Below are 23,704 nucleotides of genomic sequence, written 5' to 3'. Positions count from 1 at the left end.
ACGATCACACACCATATATTCCGGACTTAGCTCCTTCAAACTGCCATTTGTTTGGGAAATTGAAGAATTTTTGAATGGTAAGCAATTCGCAGGTGACGATGAACTTAAAAATGTTGTTAATCAGCGGCTAAATGGAATGGCGGCAGAATAATACGACGAGGGTATATTGAAGTTGGTGTATCGCTACGATAAATGTCTTAATTCATGTGGCGATTATATAGAGAAGTAGTATAAGTTACGTTGTTTAAGAGAAATAAAAAATATTTATAAAATTTTCAGAATAAATTTTTATAAAATAATTTTTTTTCTACCTTTCGTACATCCCACTTTTAAATTATGAAAATTGAAAAATTATGTTATAATTTTTTCTAAAATCTTTATTTTTGAAGCAAGTAAAAACTCAAATCATGTCTGATCCTTGCTTAATCCTTCATACCCACCCTCTATTACGAAAACTTAATTCGCATCACAATTAGCATAAAATCAATATTGAAGAAAAAATTAAATGTCATTGAAATTTACACTTACAAAATTAAACTTTTCATATAATACTCTCACCGTGGTTATTTCCATTTATTACATTTAAGAGAAAAAAACCTGATATGAGCATGCCTATTAATATTTCTATTATTCCTGCCAAATTAATTTTTTCTTATCGCTTAACAACACTAGTTTTAATAAAAATTTGCAAAATAAGTTTGTAACAAACCATGGTTGAAATATATTATCTTTTAACATTACATATTTATTGGAGAACATTATCCAACTGACAATCTTGAAATTATCCCTTCTGCGCTTAATGAAAATCATAAAGATTGTATTTTGTATCTATTTGATCTCATAAATTTTTATTCTGAGAAAAATATTTACAATTTCTATTATTACTGTAGTAAAGACCAAATTTTGGTAAATTAATTAATTATGGTATTACCCAGATGAAATTAGTTACTCCTGGTAATATCTATTTGAGTATATAGATGAAAGTCAAGCAGACATAAATTTTTTCAGTATTATCTTTAATTCCATTTTTTGGGTTACCAGTCATATAAAATAAAGTCAGGTTCTGTTAGCTGTCCATTACTTTTTTATAATACACATTCCATTTACTGACCATCAATTTTATTGACAATAATTTAATAGTATAATAATAATACTTATAGTTTAACATGTTCCAGCCAGTCCAAGCTATTATCACAAAGTGCATTGTTGTGAATGACTAGTGCTGCACTAGTTAAGTTAGATAATGGAGTTACCATCTAATGTTTTGCGCTTAATGAGATGAGTAAAATGAAAGATAGTTTTATTGCTCTAATGAAATATCCTAACATTTTAGCTCTAATGAAATATCCTAACATTTTAATTAGTCAAAAGCAGTGTGAATGTGTGCATTAAATGGTCTTGAGGCAAATGACAAGTGTGATATAGAAATATGGAGGAATAGTAAAAGATGTCATGTAAATGTGCATATGTGTACTAATACATGGTGGACTACTGTTTTGTTTTAACCTGTTAACTCATAAAAATAGTGGTGAATAGCTAACAATACTGTTACTTAACCTAAAATACAGTATCAGAAATACACCAAAATAAAACAATTGAAGTTTTAACAAGTCCAGTTTCATTGGTGTTTGTGTGTTTATGAAAAAAGTCACTTGAAAATGTATGATTAGAAAAAAAAAATTGTATAAAATTAACTAATTATTGCCTTCTTTATTTTTATTTAATTATAAATAAAAATTATTTTTCCTACTGTATTTTAAATGGTTAAAAATAACACTGGAAAAGTAATTAAGTCTTAAATTTAATCTTTGAAAATATTTATATCCAAATAAGAAAATTTCAATTGCTATTATTATTTTCATTTTGAAAATAATTATTATTATTATGTATTATTATTATTTATTATTATTTTTCAGTAAATGTGCTGAAATTCTGTCAATGGTATTTTATTTACTAATTTGCTTCAAATAAATTCTTACATTAAGGTGTAAATCTTGTGATCGAGAAAAATAATTTGATACTAATTTCATGAAAATGAATCTTACCCATTTTGTAATTACTGAATCACAAACAATTAAAACAACAAAATAAATTATTCCTTTCCTAGATTAGTCAATTACAAAATATAATACATAAAACACACATTTGAGATATATCTTTTAAAGAAGTATTTTCAAAAATATTTGTCCTTTTATCAAAGCACCAAAGTACCTTGGTTCATTTTGCACCAAAAAATAGGATAAAAAAATCATAAATGCATCCATAAGCAAATTATAATAGACTATTCAAAAAAATTGTAAATGTTGTCTCATAGTATTATAAAATAAGTGAAGAAATATGTTAATTCTTCAATATATACGAATATGTATATATACATATATATTTCTTGATAATAATTTTACATAAATTTGTATTTAAATAATGAACATTATAAAATTACAAACTATAATTTCATTTTTCGATAATTTTGACTCTTTCTTACGCTATCAATAATCAAAACTAAAATTTTATAGAAAATTATTACAACTATACATAATAAATCCTCGGTTTATATTTTATTATGTAATAAAAACCTGTTGATAAAAATATAAATATATATATATCCGTCATACAAACAATGAATTAATCTGTTTATCTATTCAAAATTCTCGTGCAACAGTGTATCTATTTCTACTTTGCTCAAAATCTTACAAAACTTTAACATGAAAACAATTGAAACGGATTTACAAACTTTAAAGGACGTTATATACATAACCTAAAAATATATTTTAAAATTAAATGCGTTATAAGGTTTAGAGAAGTTGTTTAAAAAATATATATAAAATTATATTAGTATGCATACACTTTCTAGTAATTCGATCACTTAAGTAACAACTAAAAAACACTACATTAATAGACTGGGCTTAATATAAAAGTTTATTGATTGTTGTAGTTACAACACGATAAGAACAGCAAAAATAAATAAAAAATCTTTATTTCACTAAAAAGAAGTTAAAAGTAATAGTTGAAAATTGAAAATAAATATTATCTATTAAATAATTCGACTAAATAAAATAAATCAATACAAGATACGTTTGAATGAAGGCGGGACTTAAAAACCTAACTTATCCGGATTACACTAAAATGTACAAAAGAAATAAAACATTAAAAATTACCATCCATCACACCACACCCTCACTATTCCATTAGAATTCTCGGACATTTTACTTCCTGATAACTTAAAAATCTTTTATTCGATTCGCATATAAAGTATACAAGACTCAAGTACACTTAACACCGCTTATCAACTACATCAACGCAAACGAAAATGTGACTGCACAGTCATGCTAAACTACTACCTCATTCACTACAACAGCTGACAAAACAGATTTGCCAACCATACTAGATAAATTAAAAATACTCTCTGTCTTGAGATATCATACTCTGAGTTTAAAAAACCGATTGTATCATTTTTTAAATCGATCAAATAGGTTATTAGTTGCGAATTTAATTCCAACATCTGTTTAAAATTTAATTTATTAACATGTTCTTCATTATTGTGCACCATAGATGATTAAAATACCTTGTTCTTACGGAAATGTTTACCATATGACTCAATAATGCTAAACTAAGTTACAAATTATCAAAATGATTACATAGAATTATTATTCATTCACATCAATAGTAGCGAAATTTATGAATTACGTAATTCTGATCAGGAGGGATATTCTTAGACATCAGCTTTTAATTAATTTATTACCATTCATTCCCTAGGTCTATATTGTCGAGGTTGATGTAGTATTGTCGTTGAAGCAAGAAAGGTTCTCTCTTTTATAGACTTATACAACAAAATGCAAGCTTCAAAAATTTTTTCACATCCAAATATTATAAGGCGTATATCAAATATTAGTTCAAGAAGTTTACGAGCAACAAGATCGTTTTACACTGGCAGCCCGAAAAGAGACTCGTTTAAAGTTCAAGACTTAAAAGATTTTAATGAGAGAGTGAAAAATGCTAAGAAACCTGTAATCGTGGATTTTTTTGCTACGTAAGTATTAAAAGTTCTTGTATACATGAAAAAAGATCATAGTCTTTTAAAGGATTATTGAGGTTATAGTTAGTTGTAATCATAAGTTGATAATTGTTTAATTTTTCTGTTGCAATTAAACTCCGGTTCTTGTCTTTGCATGCCATTCTATTTTATTTAAATCGTGTGTACTTATGTTATGGGGTTGTTAATCCTTTCTGACTAAATCTTGAAATGATTTAATTTGCATAATGTAAACTGAAATCAGTTGTTAATTTCAAACACTGCATGATATTGTCTATTTCCCTTTTTAATTCATTCTAATCGTTAATTGCTGAGAATAATACATAATGGCCTTGAAAAAATTACTATAAAACTGAAATCAAAGTTCTGATAGTGAATTCTTACTCAATCCATATGAAATTTACTTTAATGTGCTTTTATATATATATATATTATAAAAAAATTGACTTAATACAAAATTTATCACTCTTCAATCCTACTATAAATAAATTCATCTTGTTTGTTTATATTAATGAATAAATTATGTATATATTAATTTTAACTTCACAAAAAAAGCAAACACATTGCTTTTGATATACTTTATATCTGTTGAGTTTAGTTTTAATAATGTATGTCAAATCTTAATATTGTGCAAAAAAATACCACTAAAATCTATTGTTTTGTTCATAGATTTTGATTCTTTAATTAGAAAACAATAGTACACATAACAAAACTATTTTACTTTTTTTATTAATGGAAAAAGTATTTAATTTTAACATTAACAATTTATTTTGTGAATAATTTTTATTAAATTAACAAAGAAACACTGATAGAAAGAGTTATGTGGTGATATAGAAAAGAAAAAAATTACAAATTTCTACCAAAGTAATACAATTAAGTTTCATGATTATAGATCATCACACTAGGAATGGTAGATAGTGTCTAGCATTTATGTAGATAATGATTGCAGCATTTCAAGGGATATCTGCTCCAGCATTTGCCTTGAGAGACCAAAGGAAAGGTGTGCAAATCTTTTTTGTTCAAAGTAGCAGTACCATGAAAAAATAAAAAAAGGAATTTATAATGCTTATTATATTAAATAATAGTTTTTGGTAATTCTGATGAATTATTTGATCAACTTAAATTTTGTTCATACTGTAATATGCCATATTAGATATGCTTAGGATTAACACAGGATCTAAATGTTAGAAAGTAGGTTTAGACAATGGCATGTGCAATTAGCTATCAATTTTGTTTATTAATGGCAACCTGGCTAATCCGTTATGTGGAGAGAGGAATAAATTATAAACTAACCTTAATAGTCATCAGACTTTAACTCTGAGTTAGCTGTTGAAGACTGACTATGCTCTACATAAGATGAATATCCGTTAATAACACGGAACTAGTGGTGTAGTATCTGTACAGTGATAGTATGTAAATTCAGCTAAGTGTCCTATGAGATTGTGTTAATTATTGCTTTATAATTTATCCACATCTGTCCATAGAATGGATTAGCATCTGAACATGTGTCGATCACAAAACTGATTCCTAATTGATTAGAGTGTAATGAATGTAACATGGAAAGGTCAGGTGTGGTGTCTAAACCTGTTTAGATCCAAAATTTAGGATCTTGTATTTTTAATCATATCTACTATGGCACACAGTATGTACCATATTACTACCATCAACTTTATAAATAAAGTTGATAAAGTAATTTCTAAATTATTCAACTCCGTAAACATGATAAATAAACAATTGGTACAGAATAAAAAAAAAAGTTAATGGTTTTGATTGCTAAGTATTTGATTCCTTAATTTAAGTTTAAATTAAACTATGCAGATAAATCTCATTAAGATTTATCTAATTAGTTTTATTTTTTTATTGCAGAGAAGTAATTTTTTTGTAAGAACACAAAATTAAATTTAATTGTAAATATTTTGACAGGAAGATAATTTAGATCTGTTAATTATACAGTGTCCACAAAGTAATAGTGCTGTTTTAAATGGTTATAGCTTTGAAATAAAGCATTGTAGAGAGATGAACTGTACGTTAAAAGAGAAGATTTTTTTGTATGTGAAAGCTAGTGCATGTCATGTCAACATGCTTGTGATACAGAGAAAGGTTCAATGTGTGCTGTAGCTTGATATGTTTCAGTTGGTTACATGTGTTAGGCGTGAATACTATCATGTGTACACCTACATGAAAATAATATTTGGCAATGAGATAACTCAAAGAAACGAGCAGCCTACTGAATTAAAATACGTCCAGGACGATCATCAGTGTTGATGAAATGATTGAAGCAGTGTAAACAGATTTTCTTGCATAACACAAAGAAATTCATATTTAAGTGTTCCATATAAAATTCAGGTGTTAGAACAGCTTTATCTACAGGACAAAGTGAAACAATTTGATTTTGCTGCAGACATTCTGGATAGGTTATAGCAGGATGATGATTTTTTAAACAAGTTTGTTTTCAGTGATGAAACGAAAGTTTTTGTTTCTGGAAGAGTACATCGGCATAATGTTTGTATCTGGGGTACTGAACCTCCACATGCCCTTTCAGCTTGACAGTGAAAAAGTAAATGCTTGGTGTGTGATTGGATAAGACAGAGTTATTGGCCCTTTTTTTCTTGCTGAAAAAACAAGGAACATCCTTCCTGGATATGTTAAAAGGATATGCAGCGCCCCAAATACCAGAGAATTCCATTTTTCAGTTTGAGCTCCTCAACATTTTGCCACAATCATGCATGATTTTCTTAACTAAAAATTTCCTCAGCGATATCGGTCAGATGAGTAGATGGATTGCCTGGCCCCCACTGTCTCCAGACCTTACCTCCTTGGATCTTATTTTTGAGGTTATGTAAAACCACACTTTGTATTCTGTTGAAGTTAAAGCCAGGACCATTTAAAGGAAGGATAATTAAAGCTGTTTCTTCTATCATGCCAGATATTGTCTACCATGTATGGCGAGAGACGATGTCTGCAGAGCAACTACGGGAGCACACATCAAAATTTACTGAACAGGTAATAAACTTCAAGTGTCTCTCTCTCTCATTTAACAGAGTTCGTAACTATACAGTGCTTTGTTCTGAAATTATAACCATTAAATAACCACTATTTATTTAAGGACATACTATATATTGAAATTAAAAACTGGCAAATAAAAAGTTCTTTCATAGGCTGAAGTTGTTGCTGTATAATGCAAAAATATTTTTGTTGGTTTGTGAATGTTGTATTAAGAATAATTATTTTTTTCTATTAAAGGTTACATATTATTCATGGGTTACAACTAGTATTTACTTTTGTGCCAGTCTCTTTTAAAATAGGGTTTTCCTTATTCTTTGTTTCAGCTATTTTTACTTTCAATATATAAATTTTAATATTATAAATATGAAATTTGAATTCATGATTATAGAATAAAAACAAGGATATTAAATTTAAATTTAGGAAGTTTGTATACATTTCATTTTTAAATTAATTTCATGAATTATTTTGTAATTATCAAGTAAATGTAGCAAACCTCTTGATTGTACAAATTGAGAAAGTTAAAAATATAATTAAAATTAAGATATCCAGAGATAAAGCTTTGCTTCTATAAACAAGCTGAAAATATTTAACTAGAAAATATCAAAGATGTAATAAAGATAAAAATATGTAATGTATTAGCTTATTTTAATTCTGCTTACCTTTAATTTAAAAAAATACGTGAGTTCACAAAAAATTAATGATTTACAATAATAAAAGATTACTGTGATAGCAAATGAGAAAGACCAGCACCCTTTGCACAAAAATTAATTTCTTAGTTACACGTGTAAATTTTTTTGGCATATTTATGATTATTATAAGCATTAAATAATACTGTTGGGTAAATAACTTAGTTTGCAGAAGTTATTGGCAAATTCATAATTTGAATCATTGATATTTTCACCAACATCCAGATTATGCAAATTAATCAAGTAATGTAAATACATTGTGGCATGCTTTTAATGATTCATCACACAAAAAAATAAACCAATTTGTAGGATATAAACACAGACAGCTATATACAAGAAATTGAGAGTATATATATATATATATATATATAAATCAATTTGATTGAAACTAAAAATGGCAAGGATTATGCAACCATCATTCAAGTCCAGATTTCAAGTTTATGCTGTTTTCTGTTTGAATGCTAATTGTGATTGTTACATTGTTCTCTTTATTTAGTTTGTAAATCAAATTTATTCTTAATGATAGCAAAATAACAAAAGAACAAAATATCTTATTTTGTTTTATTTAGATGGTGTAATCCATGTAAGGCACTAGCACCACGTTTAGAAAGTGTAATTGCTGAGACAAATGGTAAAGTTGATTTAGCGAAAGTTGATATTGATGAACACTCCGACCTAGCTCTTGAATTTGATGTAAGTTTTTATTAAAATTTTCATTCAGTTAAGATTCCTTTGTTTTATTCAAGTGTTTAATGTTCTTGGTCATTTTTACAGATATATTCTTCTGATTAAAATGTGTATAATTATGGGTCAGGAAATGCATTGTTTTAGTTATGGTTAATCAAGAGTTTTCTTTGTATTTTGTTCTCAAAAGAAAAGTAATGCAGTTCAGAATTTTTACGATAGATATATAATACGGAATTTATTATTAAATTATCAATAAAACCAATGCAGAACATAATACTGTTTTGTCAATTTCTCATCATGTGATAGCGTTGTAACACTCCTAACAGCAAAATAATACATTATCTAATTAGTAATAGTCATTATTGCAGGAAGATCAATTGCCCAGTGTTTTGTCATGTTATCAAGAAACTAAGGAGGATTTAGATCTGTCTCTTAATGATAGTACACTTGCATTACTATTGCCTGCTTATACATTGATTAATATTGACATCTCCTTCTGTAGCCCTGTTTTATTTTCACATCTACAGTGATCAGCAAGCCCAAAGTTTTATCATAACAATTACAAAGACATGTGTTGATGTACATAAAAGTAACATTCCTCGAGAACTTTGCCATTGAAATGTAAAGAAGCAGACTAGGATAACTATGAAATCTTTGATTTAAAATATATTGACAGTTCTACTTTGTGTGAAGATTCTTATGACTCAAATTGGACAAACGACCCCACAAGCAAATATGTGTTATTGTTATCTATGAAGTATAAGAATTCACCAGTTACTTGGTGAAATAATTGTTAGAAAGCATTTAATCGTCAAAAAAATGGTCCAGTCTTCAATCATAGACTAACATCTAAATATCTCAAGAGTCCCTTAATACAAAAGTGGTTTATGGTTGAATATTGAACATTCTTAGATTGAAAACATTTACCTTAGAGGTATTATATAAGATCTGCCACTACACCAACTTCTGTTATGTAAAGAAAATTAAGATCTATTATCAGGCTGATTCCAGTATTGCTTTCTTAGGACTGAAGATTGGCATCATATACACATATCCAGTCATGTAGCCACTATTTTGGGGTAATAAATTTTGTTAAGTTTGTTGCTTAATTCGTTGTATGACTTAGTTACATTAATTCATTGTATAACTTTAGATTACATATGCTATAAAAAAAAATCATGTAACACTGCATGGAAATAACATTTTACCTATTTTTGCTATCCAAAATCTTGTGTTGACCTGCAGTGCACCTTTATAAAACATTAAGAATAATTAACAAAAACCGCAATTTTTTAAATGTTTATTATGCTATATATGTAAGCGGTATTTGTGTATATAGTATAATAATGTCATCTAATGGGGCTCGCTCTAAAAGTCTGTGAGTTTTTAAGATATAAAATGGGTTGTCAGATCATTATCTTAGCAATTATAGGTATAAATCGTGTAGACCAATATTTAGGAAATTAAATATGTTAATGTATCCATGGGGTATTTATGAATGTACAATCTTTGCTGAAAAGATCCTTTACCAAACCTGACAATGGAACTGTTATGTAATCAAACACCATACTTTGGTTTAAAGAAAGGGTGTTGTGGTTCTGTTGGCATATTTAATAAGTTGCTGAACCATTTGAAAAATATTTCCACAATTTATTTAAAATATAGTTAAAGAATTTTCTTTTATGAAAATAATACTATCTGCATCCCATTCAACATGAACATAAATATGTGGTCAAAATATTTTCAATAGTGGTTTTTGAATTGTGAATTTTGTATTACTTATATTTTATTTATTTACCTTAACATTATTTCATGTGTTAGGATATTTAAATATGCATCTTGTAATGATACAATCTATAATATGGATTTCTATATATAGTGTGTACCAGTCAAAATAAAAGATTTATTTTATTTATTAAAACATATTTTTCTTAGATCATAGATGTCAGTGATAAGTATTTTCTACATGCAGATTGACAAAATCACAATCTGTGTATCTAGAGAAAAGCTCCTTTATTACACCCTTCCACAGTACATATTCAGACAAGGCTGGTTATCACTCATCTAATTGCCCTAGAGAAGACAGTTGTCCATATAACTAGTTGTCATACAGATTGTAGTTGAGTCTTCTTTGATGTGAAAAACATATGGGTATGACTTTGTAAAGAAGTATATCCTTGAAGGATTAGGATGTATATAACAATATATGCTGTTTCATTGCAGGATTCTTGATTAAATAAGATTTGTGTTCTTATTGGGACAGCATTTTCTAGTTCATTCACTGCAGTTCATGAAAATGTAACTTTTTTTTTTTTGTCTTCAGTCATTTAACTGGTTTGATGCAGCTCTCCAAGATTCCCTATCTAGTGCTAGTCGTTTCATTTCAGTATACCCTCTACATCCTACATCCCCAACAATTTGTTTTACATACTCCAAACGTGGCCTGCCTACACAATTTTTCCCTTCTACCTGTCCTTCCAATATTAAAGCGACTATTCCAGGATGCCTTAGTATGTGGCCTACAAGTCTGTCTCTTCTTTTAACTATATTTTTCCAAATGCTTCTTTCTTCATCTATTTGCCGCAATACCTCTTCATTTGTCACTTTATCCACCCATCTGATTTTTAACATTCTCCTATAGCACCACATTTCAAAAGCTTCTATTCTTTTCTTCTCAGATATTCCGATTGTCCAAGTTTCACTTCCATATAAAGCGACACTCCAAACATACACTTTCAAAAATCTTTTCCTGACATTTAAATTAATTTTTGACGTAAACAAATTATATTTCTTACTGAAGGCTCGTTTAGCTTGTGCTATTCGGCATTTTATATCGCTCCTGCTTCGTCCATCTTTAGTAATTTTACTTCCCAAATAACAAAATTCTTCTACCTCCATAATCTTTTCTCCTCCTATTTTCACATTCAGTGGTCCATCTTTGTTATTTCTACTACATTTCATTACTTTTGTTTTGTTCTTGTTTATTTTCATGCGATAGTTCTTGCGTAGGACTTCATCTATGCCGTTCATTGTTTCTTCTAAATCCTTTTTACTCTCGGCTAGAATTACTATATCATCAGCAAATCGTAGCATCTTTATCTTTTCACCTTGTACTGTTACTCCGAATCTAAATTGTTCTTTCACATCATTAACTGCTAGTTCCATGTAAAGATTAAAAAGTAACGGAGATAGGGAACATCCTTGTCGGACTCCCTTTCTTATTAGGGCTTCTTTCTTATGTTCTTCAATTGTTATTGTTGCTGTTTGGTTCCTGTACATGTTAGCAATTGTTCTTCTATCTCTGTATTTGAACCCTAATTTTTTTAAAACGCTGAACATTATATTCCAATCTACGTTATCGAAAGCCTTTTCTAGGTCTATAAACGCCAAGTATGTTGGTTTGTTTTTCTTTAATCTTCCTTCTACTATTAATCTGAGGCCTAAAATTGCTTCCCTTGTCCCTATACTTTTTCTGAAACCAAATTGGTCTTCTCCTAACACTTCTTCCACTCTCCTCTCAATTCTTCTGTATAAAATTCTAGTTAAGATTTTTGATGCATGACTAGTTAAACTAATTGTTCTATATTCTTCACATTTATCTGCCCCTGCTTTCTTTGGTATCATAACTATAACACTTTTTTTGAAGTCTGATGGAAATTCCCCTTTTTCATAAATATTACACACCAGTTTGTATAATCTATCAATCGCTTCCTCACCTGCACTGCGCAGTAATTCTACAGGTATTCCGTCTATTCCAGGAGCCTTTCTGCCATTTAAATCTTTTAATGCTCTCATAAATTCAGATCTCAGTATTGTTTCTCCCATTTCATCCTCCTCAACTTCCTCTTCTTCCTCTATAAAACCATTTTCTAATTCATTTCCTCCGTATAACTCTTCAATATATTCCACCCATCTATCGACTTTACCTTTCGTATTATATATTGGTGTACCATCTTTGTTTAACACATTATTAGATTTTAATTTATGTACCCCAAAATTTTCCTTAACTTTCCTGTATGCTCCGTCTATTTTACCAATGTTCATTTCTCTTTACACTTCTGAACACTTTTCTTTAATCCACTTTTCTTTCGCCAGTTTGCACTTCCTATTTATAGCATTTCTTAATTGCCGATAGTTCCTTTTACTTTCTTCATCACTAGCATTCTTATATTTTCTACGTTCATCCATCAGCTGCAATATATCGTCTGAAACCCAAGGTTTTCTACCAGTTCTCTTTATTCCGCCTAAGTTTGCTTCTGCTGATTTAAGAATTTCCTTTTTAACATTCTCCCATTCTTCTTCTACATTTTCTACCTTATCTTTTTTTCTCAGACCTCTTGCGATGTCCTCCTCAAAAATCTTCTTTACCCCCTCTTCCTCAAGCTTCTCTAAATTCCACCGATTCATCTGACAACTTTTCTTCAGGTTTTTAAACCCCAATCTACATTTCATTATCACCAAATTATGGTCGCTATCAATGTCTGCTCCAGGGTAAGTTTTGCAGTCAACGAGTTGATTTCTAAATCTTTGCTTAACCATGATATAATCTATCTGATACCTTGCAGTATCGCCTGGCTTTTTCCAAGTGTATATTCTTCTATTATGATTTTTAAATTGGGTGTTGGCAATTACAAAATTATACTTCGTGCAAAACTCTATAAGTCGGTCCCCTCTTTCATTCCTTTTGCCCAGCCCGTATTCACCCACTATATTTCCTTCCTTGCCTTTTCCAATGCTTGCATTCCAATCTCCAACTATTATTAAATTTTCATCTCCTTTTACGTGTTTAATTGCTTCATCAATCTCTTCGTATACACACTCTACCTCATCATCATCATGGGCGCTTGTAGGCATATAAACGTTAACAATCGTTGTCGGTTTAGGTTTTGATTTTATCCTTATTACAATGATTCTATCGCTATGCGTTTTGAAATACTCCACTCTCCTCCCTATCTTCTTGTTCATCACGAAACCTACTCCTGCCTGCCCATTATTTGACGCTGAATTAATTACTCTAAAATCACCCGACCAAAAGTCGCCTTCCTCTTCCCACCGAACCTCACTAATTCCTACTATATCCACATTCACCCTATCCATTTCCCTTTTTAAATTTTCTAGCCTACCAACCTTTTTTAAGCTTCTAACATTCCACGCTCCGACTCGTAGAATGTTATTTTTTTTTAATTTTCTGGTGACCCCTTCCTTAGTAGTCCCCACCCGGAGATCCGAACGGGGGACTATTTTACCTCCGGAATATTTTACCAAGGAAGGCGCCTCCATTATTGCTATGTGAAAATGCAGAGAGCCACATTTTCTTGGAAAAAAGCAGCTGTAGTTTTCCATTGCTTTCAGCTGCGCAGTACTCAGAGAACTGAGTGATGTTGATACGGCCGTTTAAGTCATTGTGACTCACGCCCCTAACAACTACTGAAAGAGCTGCTGCCCTCTTTCAGGAATCATTCCTTAGTCTGGCTCTCAACAGATACCTCTCCGATATGGTTGCACCTTCGGTCCAGCTACTCTGTATCCCTGAACACTCAAGCCCCCACACCAACGGCAAGGTCTCATGATTCATAGAGGAAGGAAAATGTAACTATTTCAGTTAATATATAAAATACATTTAAAAAACCCTCATCATGTGTCTGCATCTTCTTGTCAAGTGTCTCACTGTCATTACACTCATTGGTGTCTGCTGAGTGTTTACTTCAAAATTCAGTTCTTAATTAGAAAGTTGCCAATGAATATTAGGTTCAAATTTTTTCTCTAAAACAATTATATACTTTTCTCATTTATGATCCAAGTAACAGAATTATTTTTATGGTGTGATATTTTATGTAACTATTCAGAAAATGCTATGTAATTTACCCCTCCACCTATGTATAGAATGCTAGTATTTGACAATTTGCAGTTTTTTAGAAAAAAATATTTTTATATCAAATTTCATGATTTTTTTGTTTTGCTTTGTTTTATAAGTGTTCTTTTATGTTAGACAGCCAAAAATATATAAAAAAAATAAAAGTAAAAATTTTTCATACCTTTATTATTTTTAGAAATTTTCCATTCTGATTCTGGTTTGAAATGTCATTTTTAGTATTAACATGTAATCACACAGTGTACATGTAACTTGTTAAAATCATTCACGAAAAAACAAAATTAAATTTAATTCAAACAAAATACTAAAATAAAATTAAAAATTGAAATTTTAATGTTACACAATCTTAACGATGGTGAAAATAATACTTTGTATGCAAACCTGTTTTACACATGTATGTTGATTTTTTCTCTTCTCATACTAGCTTTAGTTTCTGCTGCAATACAAACACAGCAATTTTTCTCTTTTTTCAGGAATTTTTCAAAAATAATTTTGTATCCACAGCATCACTTGCATCAGGCTGTTGCTGTTGGTTGCCACAAGAAGCAACCAAATTTGGCCCACCACACCTGAACTGTAGCCGTTCTTTTGCTAGATTCTCTGACAGATACAGTACATCTAGACTTGAAAATAGTTTGGCATCAGTTTATTATTGTTATATTTATACAGTATGCAAGAATTTTATGTAGTTTGTCCAAAAATACTCTTAAATGTAACCTTCCAGTACTTAATTGTTGTCCTGTCATCTAAATATGCATACAGTATCTACACTCATTGTACATTTGTACACTCATATCAAACATATCTGTATAATAATATATATAGATCAGTCAAAAAATACATTCTGGTTCTAGTTCATATGATACATCTATGCATCATATATTGCATAAAAGTCTTCATACTTGACGTATGAAGACTTTTATGTTCTGAAAACTGGAAGTTTGCACTTCTTGCACAGACAATGGATTCATTTTAAGAAAAACCGCGAATGTCTGGAAAATTGAATGTTTAACACTGAAAGGGTTAAAGAAAGGAAATCTATCAGACCATATGAAATTTTTTTTGAAGCCTTTATGTTAACTCATGAAACTATTAGTACAGCACAACAAGCATTTCAGCAATGTGGTGAGCCTTGCCACTGACAAATACAGGATTAACTAATAATGACTTGAATATGTTGGAAAGGGAAAATTTTCAGCATGTGGGTATTATTTACAGAAACTCTTGTGAGTGACCCCAATGGGTGTGTTTACGTCTAGGTGTATTTTAAGACATTTACTGTGTCAACTACTGTCACATGATTGCATGTAAGAAAACGCTTAAAAAATCAGATAATGCAATAGTTGTTTTGCAGTCTTCCTTCTGATTAGTCTGAAGCAGGATAACAGGCTTATTTCTTCATAGTTGATCACAACTTAACATTTTCAGACAGCTTAATCTATGCACCCTTACTCATAGCCCTTTTATCAATTCATAAATGGATTACTCCATGCAAGTTCTGTTATGAAAGTATCCAATGTTTTTCAAAAATTATTTGAATTTGAGTGGTGAAACTTTATAGACTGCAACACTTAATACCTAATGCAAATGTGTATATTAGTGATACTACCACTTTCAAAATGGCTGAACTTCAGCTGGGAATGAAAGTTAGGCCATCAATAAACCAAATAGTCCAGTGTTTGACGGTTATTCACTCAGAATTCTTTTGGAAAAAACAGATTGATGTGAAATTTGGACAGTGATTAGGGAATAGCTTAAGGAACAAAACACTTACATCTATAATTTTAACAATTTGTTTAATAAGGGGTGGTTATTGAGGGTTGAAGTGTGTTGCAATAAATCATAAATTATATTAATAAACAGTAAATGGATTTTAATTCATTATATAATGCACCATTAAAACATTTCAAATTTTTTTTTTTAATTTCATCATAAGGGATGGGTTGAAACATAGTTAAAACATAAATTATATTTCACAACATAAAAGAATGTTTATTCTACGTATTTAAATGTGATTTCAATCCGTGAAACGTTTAAATGTATGGTTTTTGAATTTTTTTAACAAGGGGTAGTTTTCACACCCAAAAAACAAAGCACACATCAGGAACATATAACTTTTGAAGCAGATTGTTAGGTTACAAATTTTCATGAAAATCTGTTGTTCAAAAGAATTCTGAGGTAATATTCTACTTTTACCGTCAAACACTGGACTAAAAATCCAAATGGCATGTTAAGTGTGTACAATTTGAAAATGAAAAATAGATGACTGCCCAAGAAAATTCAGATAAAATATTAGTGATAGTTCATACTTGTGAAATTTCACATGCTCAGAGTGGCTGTGAAATTTATTATAAACCTCTTTCCCTATTTATTTTGATATTCCACAAAATTCACTACCAGATTTCTTGTTCGTTAAGATCATGATGAATTTGCATAATATAGAAATCAGAGTTGTCATTGCAGTGGAGATTACCATAAACCCCCAAGTCAAGTTACGACCAAAGTAAAAGTTATGGTAACTGGTATTTTCGACTACCGAGTGCATAACTAGAAGGCTAAACTGTTAACTATTATGATTGAGTATAGCACAAGAAACCATACCTGTGGGAATCACAAGTGACAGTTGAATCACTGTTAACACCCTCTAATTGATCACATCTAATCTTGGATTTCTTGATCAGGTATGGAATTCCTCATGGCTCTTGTAATTTCTGGTTGTTACCCAAGTTGAAGCTGCCATTGAAAGTCTCAACTTCAGTGCTGGAGGACATAATAATGAATGCAATATCATATCACTGCTGGTAGTCACTCTGAGAACTATGAAAAATATTTCTTGCAATGGAAGAACAACCAAGTTATGCGTATATTACACAAGGAATGTACCTTGAAGGAGATTAGGATTGTAAGCTATTTATTTTTTACTTATGGCTGGATACTTGTTGAAAGACTAATTTGTTGTACTTTGATTCAATAAATATGCTCCAAATTCTGACAGACACCCTGTAATTGGAGACTTTCATGTTTTTTTATCTTTTCAACAACTGAAATATGTTTTTATAAATAAGTTTTTCCTAGTTACTTAGGCATATAGGAATCCAGAGCACACCAGGAAAACAAGCTGATGCAACTAATAAAGGAGTCCGTTCTGTGAGTGTGACAAAGTGAATGTGATGGTTATAAACAATGTCAGTTAAATGTGGTCTGTTGTCTTGACAGTGAAAGACACAAAGAAGTTATCTGTATTCAGAGATTAATGCATGTATTAGTCCTGTCATTCAACGATTCTCCATAGATAACTTCTGTAACTATGCATACCATTCTGCTTAATTGATGTATTATATGCATATTGTATCACACGTTTAAGTAAAAAGACAAATTTAAGACATGATCTTAATGTTTTTAGCGTTTGCCAATATTGAAAAGGTTTTCAAATTTTTTAAGTCTTATTTTCCTATCACTTTTCATTTTTACTGTCCTTCACACAGTTTTGACATTCTGTTAGAATGAAATAAAATTTAATACATGCAGTTTGTATGTAAAAACGAGTGAAACTGAAAATTTTTGTGTGGTATTCATTTGTTTCTTTCCTTGATGATTTTGGTAAGTTTTACTGCATAATTACAATTTTTTTTTTTTGCTAATTCATTAAATGCTAACAGTTTTAATTAAAAGCAAAATTTATTAGAATCTAGGAATTGTAAACATCTAAATTTTTTTTTTTGTTAGCCTATATAAGGTGGCAACTCAGAAGTACCAAGAACTTGGCTGTAACAAGCATTATTTGATTGATCCTAGAATCTTGTTTTACTGTGCTTTTGTATGCAGAATTTTAGTGTTTCCTCAAAATCTAATTAAAATTTTGAAATTCTTCATTTTTTATGACAGGTGTATTGTTCATGGTTTTCAGGTGATTACTTTTATCTGGTTATTCACCTTTAGAAAAATATTATTTGAAACTGTACTGTTGTGGCCTATTATGTCTGATTTTTAATACTTAGTTCAAAGTTAAGTTTTTTATATCAAGATATATAGAAAACTGTTTTATTTCTCTGCTGTTTTAGCAGTTTCATAAAAATGTTAATTTTTTTTATTTCACAGGGATCCCTCTAAAAGTATTCAATCCATCATATTAGGGCAATTTTTTAGATTATTTATGTAAAATTATATCAAAAACCATAAATTAAGGCTTGTAAATAAATTGCATTGAAGTGTTTAAGTGTGCAGATTATAGCACTGAGGTATTTTTTACTGGCTCTTAAGAAATTTGTGAACCCATGTTTATAACATTTTTTATATTTAATAAGAGAATATGCATGTACAAGTTTAATAGGAACATTCTGTACAGTTATACAAATAAATGTAGATGTTGGTTGATTTGGTTGGTTAGTATCTTGCATAAATTCTCAGGGTTTTTTTTTTAGTACTGTACCTTATGAGGGATCTTAAATATAATATTTTCAGTTTTCCTACTTTGAGCACAATATAGATATGATGATTTGTTGTTAGACAAGCACTTGTGGGCTTGTATGTATTGACCCACCGGGTTGGTCTAGTGGTGAACGCGTCTTCCCAAATCAGCTGATTTGGAAACAGAGAGTTCCAGCGTTCAAGTCGTAGTAAAGCCAGTTATTTTTACACGGATTTGAATACTAGATTGTGGATACCGGTGTTCTTTGGTGGTTGGGTTTCAATTAACCACACATCTCAGGAACGGTCGAACTGAGGATGTACAAGACTACACTTCATTTATACTCATACATATCATCCTCATTCATCCTCTGAAGAATTATCTAAACGGTAGTTACCGGAGGCTAAACAGGAAAAAGAAAGAAAGGGTTTGGATGTATTAGAAATATTGGAAGACCTTTCTCTCTTTTCTATCAGTTGTAATCAACATTCTGAGCAGGAGGTCACTACTACTATGTTATACAGATATAGATCACTTCATTATAAGATAATAAATATAAAAACATAAATTATAAGATAAAAAATAGTTGTGCTTATTTAAAGTTTATATTTAATTATGAACATATGTAATAATGTTGACAAATAAGGTGACACACAATATAAAAAAATTGCTACAAAATAATCAGGAAAGTGCTATTAAAAATTATTTTAGCACATATTAATTACATATTACATATGTAACGTGTGTATTAAATATGTTTATTTTAGTACATATTATTTGTTGAACAGGATTCTAAAATTCAGGGTGTTGGAATCCTGTAATTACTATTAAAAAATTTGACTAATATTGTTTCCATAAGAGAAAATCTTTTAATTGCATTTTAAATAAATTAGTGGGGAGATTTCACAAATGGTTTGGTAATTTATTAAAAAGCGACAACAGAAGCATAATAAGATCCTTCTTGTAAGTAGAGTTATGGTACGAGGGTCGTTCAATAAGTCCTTAATCTCCTTTTAACTCTATACACTAATTTCTTTAAGCCGTCCAAAAAGTAGGATTTTAAAAGGTCCTCAAAATAAGCATCTGTTTGGGCAATGACCTCGTTCGATGTGAACAGTTGCCTGCCATTATTTCAAGTTTGGAAATAAAAAACAAATCACTGTGGGCAGAGTACAGTGGATGTTGTAATACTTCAAACTTTAATTCCATAATTTTGGCCATCAAAACTGTGCAGTGTGCACCCGTGTATTGTCTTGATGGAAGAGAATCTTTTTCTTTTTTAAATGAGGAAGTTTTTCTTGATTTCTAAATTAAACGGTTGCAGTAACGATGCAAAATACTCTCCAGTTATTGTTTGTCCTTTTTCCAAGTAATGAGTGTAGATGATACCGCATACATCTCAAAAAACCATGGCCATCACCTTGCTGGCCGATGTCACCATCTTTGCCTTCTTCGGAGCCTGTTCGCCTTCAAAAACCCACTTTTTTGATTGTTCCTTTGTCTCTGGACAAAGTAGTAGTGTATCCATATTTCGTCCACAGTTATGTATCAACACAGAAACTTGTCAGGATTGCGACAGAAAAGCGCCAAAACAGCCTCAAAGTTGACTACACAATAGCGTTTATTCTCCACTGAGAGCAAACTTTTTCACAATATTTTTCGTGCAAAATTGAAAACGCTGTACTTTACATGCCTGTGGCCTCAACTATTTTGCGCACTGATTCGACGCTCAAAACCATATTGTGAATTTTGTCAATCACTTCAGGGATGGTCACTTCCTCTGGACATCCCGAATTATGTTCATCTTTTGTGGATGTACAGCCACATTTAAACTAATTTACCCAATTGTGAACAGTTGCAAACACAGGAGCAGATGTACCATGAACTTCATCTAACTCAGCTTTGATCTCTTTCGGTATTAAGTCTTTTAAATATAAGTGTTTAATAACCACTTGAAACCCATGCCCTTTTTCTAAATAAACAATAGCTTGTTGCTTCAATCGACTATGACAATGAAACCACGTGATGGATACAGTTGAAACTTTAATTGCTCTCTAGCGACAAATGACGCTTACTAAAAGCAAACCATTTTCAATACTATCAGTGCCATCTCTTAGATATTCTAAGGACTTAGTGAATGACCCTCGTATTAAGTTATAATGAAAACAGAGTTCCATTCTGTGGTTTGGTAAAGGTGGATGGTTATTTTTTTTTAAAAATACATAATTCTTTTTAACAGAGATTGCACATTCATGAATGTAAATAAAAGGATATATTAACATATTTGATTTTCTAATTATATTGATCTGCATGATTTATTATACTTACAGGCACCAGATCCGACAGTCCATAAAGGAAATAAATACAGACTATTCAACTTGAGACCCCATCACTTAGTCACCTGCATAATAATTTGAAGGTATTGAGAATGTCTGTCCACTTTTGTGCACTTGCCAACATGTTTGATCATGTTCCTGGCTACTCGTCAACCGTACCATCTTATTTCCTTCAATTCCATTGAAGCATTGGCATTGGTTATGTTTACTTTCAATTACTGCAGGATGTGTGGATTACTCCTATAAACAATCTCTTGAGTAACTCCAAAGAAAGAAGTCTGAACTAGTCAGATAATGGGATCTTGGTGACCACAATCCTTTAGAAATTATTCTTCCACTGAAAATAAGGCAAGTTGTACCAGCAGTCATACTCATCCTCTTTGAGTAAGACTATGGAACTGTTGGTTAATTTTTTGGTAGGCAGCACATCCACATTTTTTTTTCAAAAAACAAGTTTCCTGTTATTATTCGTCACCTTGAAACACCATTGCCTATTTTTTGTGGGTGTAAGGGAGATTCAACGAAAATGTGTGAGTTTTCAGTACGAGTCCAATAGTTCTGTTGTAAACATAACCACTAACATAATCACAGAGGAAACCATGATTCATTTGTGAAAAACACTTTGATTTAAAATGCCCGTGTTGCTGCTAATGATGTTCTTGCATCATTGAAGTAGTGAACACTTTTAGCACAATCAGCATTCGTTAGCTCACTGAAAACCTGCATTCAATATGGATAACATTTCACTCTTCTGACTGCAGTATGGGCTGAACCAAGTGAAATGATGTTCTCCCGGCTTAGTTTTCACAAAGATTTATGAGGTGATCTTGTTTCCCCATAATTTAATAAAAATATGCATTTAGTATAAACTACTAGTAATGGGGAGCCTCTTTCACGTTGAAACTGTATTTAATAATCAAGCTTACTATTTCATTAAGGCTCATTAATACAAATCAGTAATATTGCTTGTAAAACAACTTATTCAATTCCTGTAATCAAAAGCATTCAACAGGTTTTACTGCAGAAAGTAAAGAGTGGTTTGCTTCAGACAAGTTGAATTAATGTCTCGTAATTATATTTACAGTCTATATTTTTTTTATTTAGAGTTTTAAACTATTATTTATAACTATATTTACTTAATTTTTTAAGACATTTATTATTTATCTAGAAAATTTTATGATTGTGCCTTAAAAACCATCTTTCAATTCAAGAGAAATGAACTAAATTATTATTGTGATAATTCCTGTACATTTGGATAGAACTATTATTCTGTGAATTATTCTAATAATTAAATAACTATTCTACATAATTTTTTTTTAAATGTTCAAATGTAACCACATAACTAATGTAATCTGCAATTATATATACTAATTATTTTGTGTATTTGTGTAAGCTGCATCCACAGAAAGTAAGTCTTTGTAATGGTCTTTTGTTTCTTTTTTAGGTGGGATCAGTACCAGTCTTGCTATTAATCCGCAATGGTAAAGTTGAAGAAAGGTTAGTTGGATTGCAAGATGTTGATAAACTTCGAAAATTTGTTGATAAAGTAGTAGCACATAACTGAAGAAATATTGTTTGAAAACAAATTTATAAAATATAAGAATTTATATTCTATGTAAAATATTTTCAAATTTATTATGTGATAGAAATAGCCCAATCAACTTTCATGTAGAAATTAAAGATTACTATGTGAACAAAATATAAATATAAATTATACAGTGATTATTGTTTGTAAAAATTTATTTTGGAAGTAAATACATGAAGCTGTAATTCTTATTTCATTATTGTTGTTTTTATTTTCTCTTAAGTTCATTACATTCAATAATACCTGAATTTTTAATTACAGCAATATTGTTACTTGCAGCATCAAGCCAACTGTAGTTTAAAGGTTATGTAAGATTATGTGCAAATTATTACAGGTCATGGAAGTTTTTATTAATATTTTGCAACTATTATCCTGCAACAGAAGAGAGAAAAATCTACAATTTGCATAAATGTCTTTTTATCACGTAGTGAAAAATTAAGAGCTGGCATTTTGAAATTTCATATTTATTTGGTCAAGAACATATATAACATACATTTTATATATAACATATATATACATTTTTCTATAATTTTTCTCTCTTATATTGCAGGATAATACTTGCAAAATATTAATAAAAACTTCCATGACCTGTAATAATTTGCACATAATCTTACAAATGAAAAATTTCATAAAATAGCTTAATACAAATTGAAGATAAGAAAGGCAATAGACTTGATGATATGATTGTATAATAGTCATGACGGTAGGATCACATTACCAAACTGCTGAATGACTTAAAATCTATAAATCTGCTACAAAAATTGACAAGTCTCACGAAGCAAGTACTACAAAAATTGACAAGTCTCACGAAGCAAGTACAAATCCAATCTTGGAAGCAATTCATTTAGATTGGGCTGATATTTTTGTTTAATACCCCTCCCATTATTATTAATAAAACAGCTGTCAATGTGAATTACTGTAAGATAAAATATATGAAAAAAATGTAATATTAATGAAGACAATAAACATGTTGCTGTTTTATCCACACACTTACTATCTCATATGACTGTAATGAAATGATTAACAGTCAACACCAAACTAAAGTAATATAAATTGAATATTTTGAGAACAGGTAATTTGCCCAGCAAACGGTT

General features: G+C 30.2%; 2 protein-coding genes across 2 annotated transcripts in view; one reads left to right on the top strand and one right to left on the bottom strand.

The window, feature by feature from the left end:
- Pect (phosphoethanolamine cytidylyltransferase) overlaps positions 1-3,315 on the bottom strand; it is a 72,154-nt gene extending 68,839 nt beyond the window's left edge. The window contains exon 1 of the mRNA XM_075368906.1: positions 3,156-3,315. Coding sequence (XP_075225021.1) covers positions 3,156-3,202 — 47 coding nt within the window. The 5' untranslated portion in view covers positions 3,203-3,315. The remainder of the gene's footprint in view (positions 1-3,155) is intronic.
- Positions 3,316-3,616: 301 nt separating this feature from the next.
- Positions 3,617-22,806, top strand: LOC142326419 (thioredoxin, mitochondrial). The gene is made up of 3 exons (XM_075368911.1): positions 3,617-4,027; positions 8,292-8,415; positions 22,470-22,806. Exons 1-3 carry the CDS (start codon positions 3,831-3,833, stop codon positions 22,587-22,589), a joined length of 441 nt encoding a protein of 146 aa, XP_075225026.1. The 5' UTR covers positions 3,617-3,830; the 3' UTR covers positions 22,590-22,806.
- The last annotated feature ends 898 nt before the right edge of the window (positions 22,807-23,704 follow it).

The sequence above is a fragment of the Lycorma delicatula genome, chromosome 6 (genome assembly GCF_047948215.1).
Source record: "Lycorma delicatula isolate Av1 chromosome 6, ASM4794821v1, whole genome shotgun sequence".
Taxonomy (NCBI): domain Eukaryota; kingdom Metazoa; phylum Arthropoda; class Insecta; order Hemiptera; family Fulgoridae; genus Lycorma; species Lycorma delicatula.
Note: the sequence above shows the minus strand (reverse complement) of the source record. Positions and strands in the feature narration are given on the sequence as shown.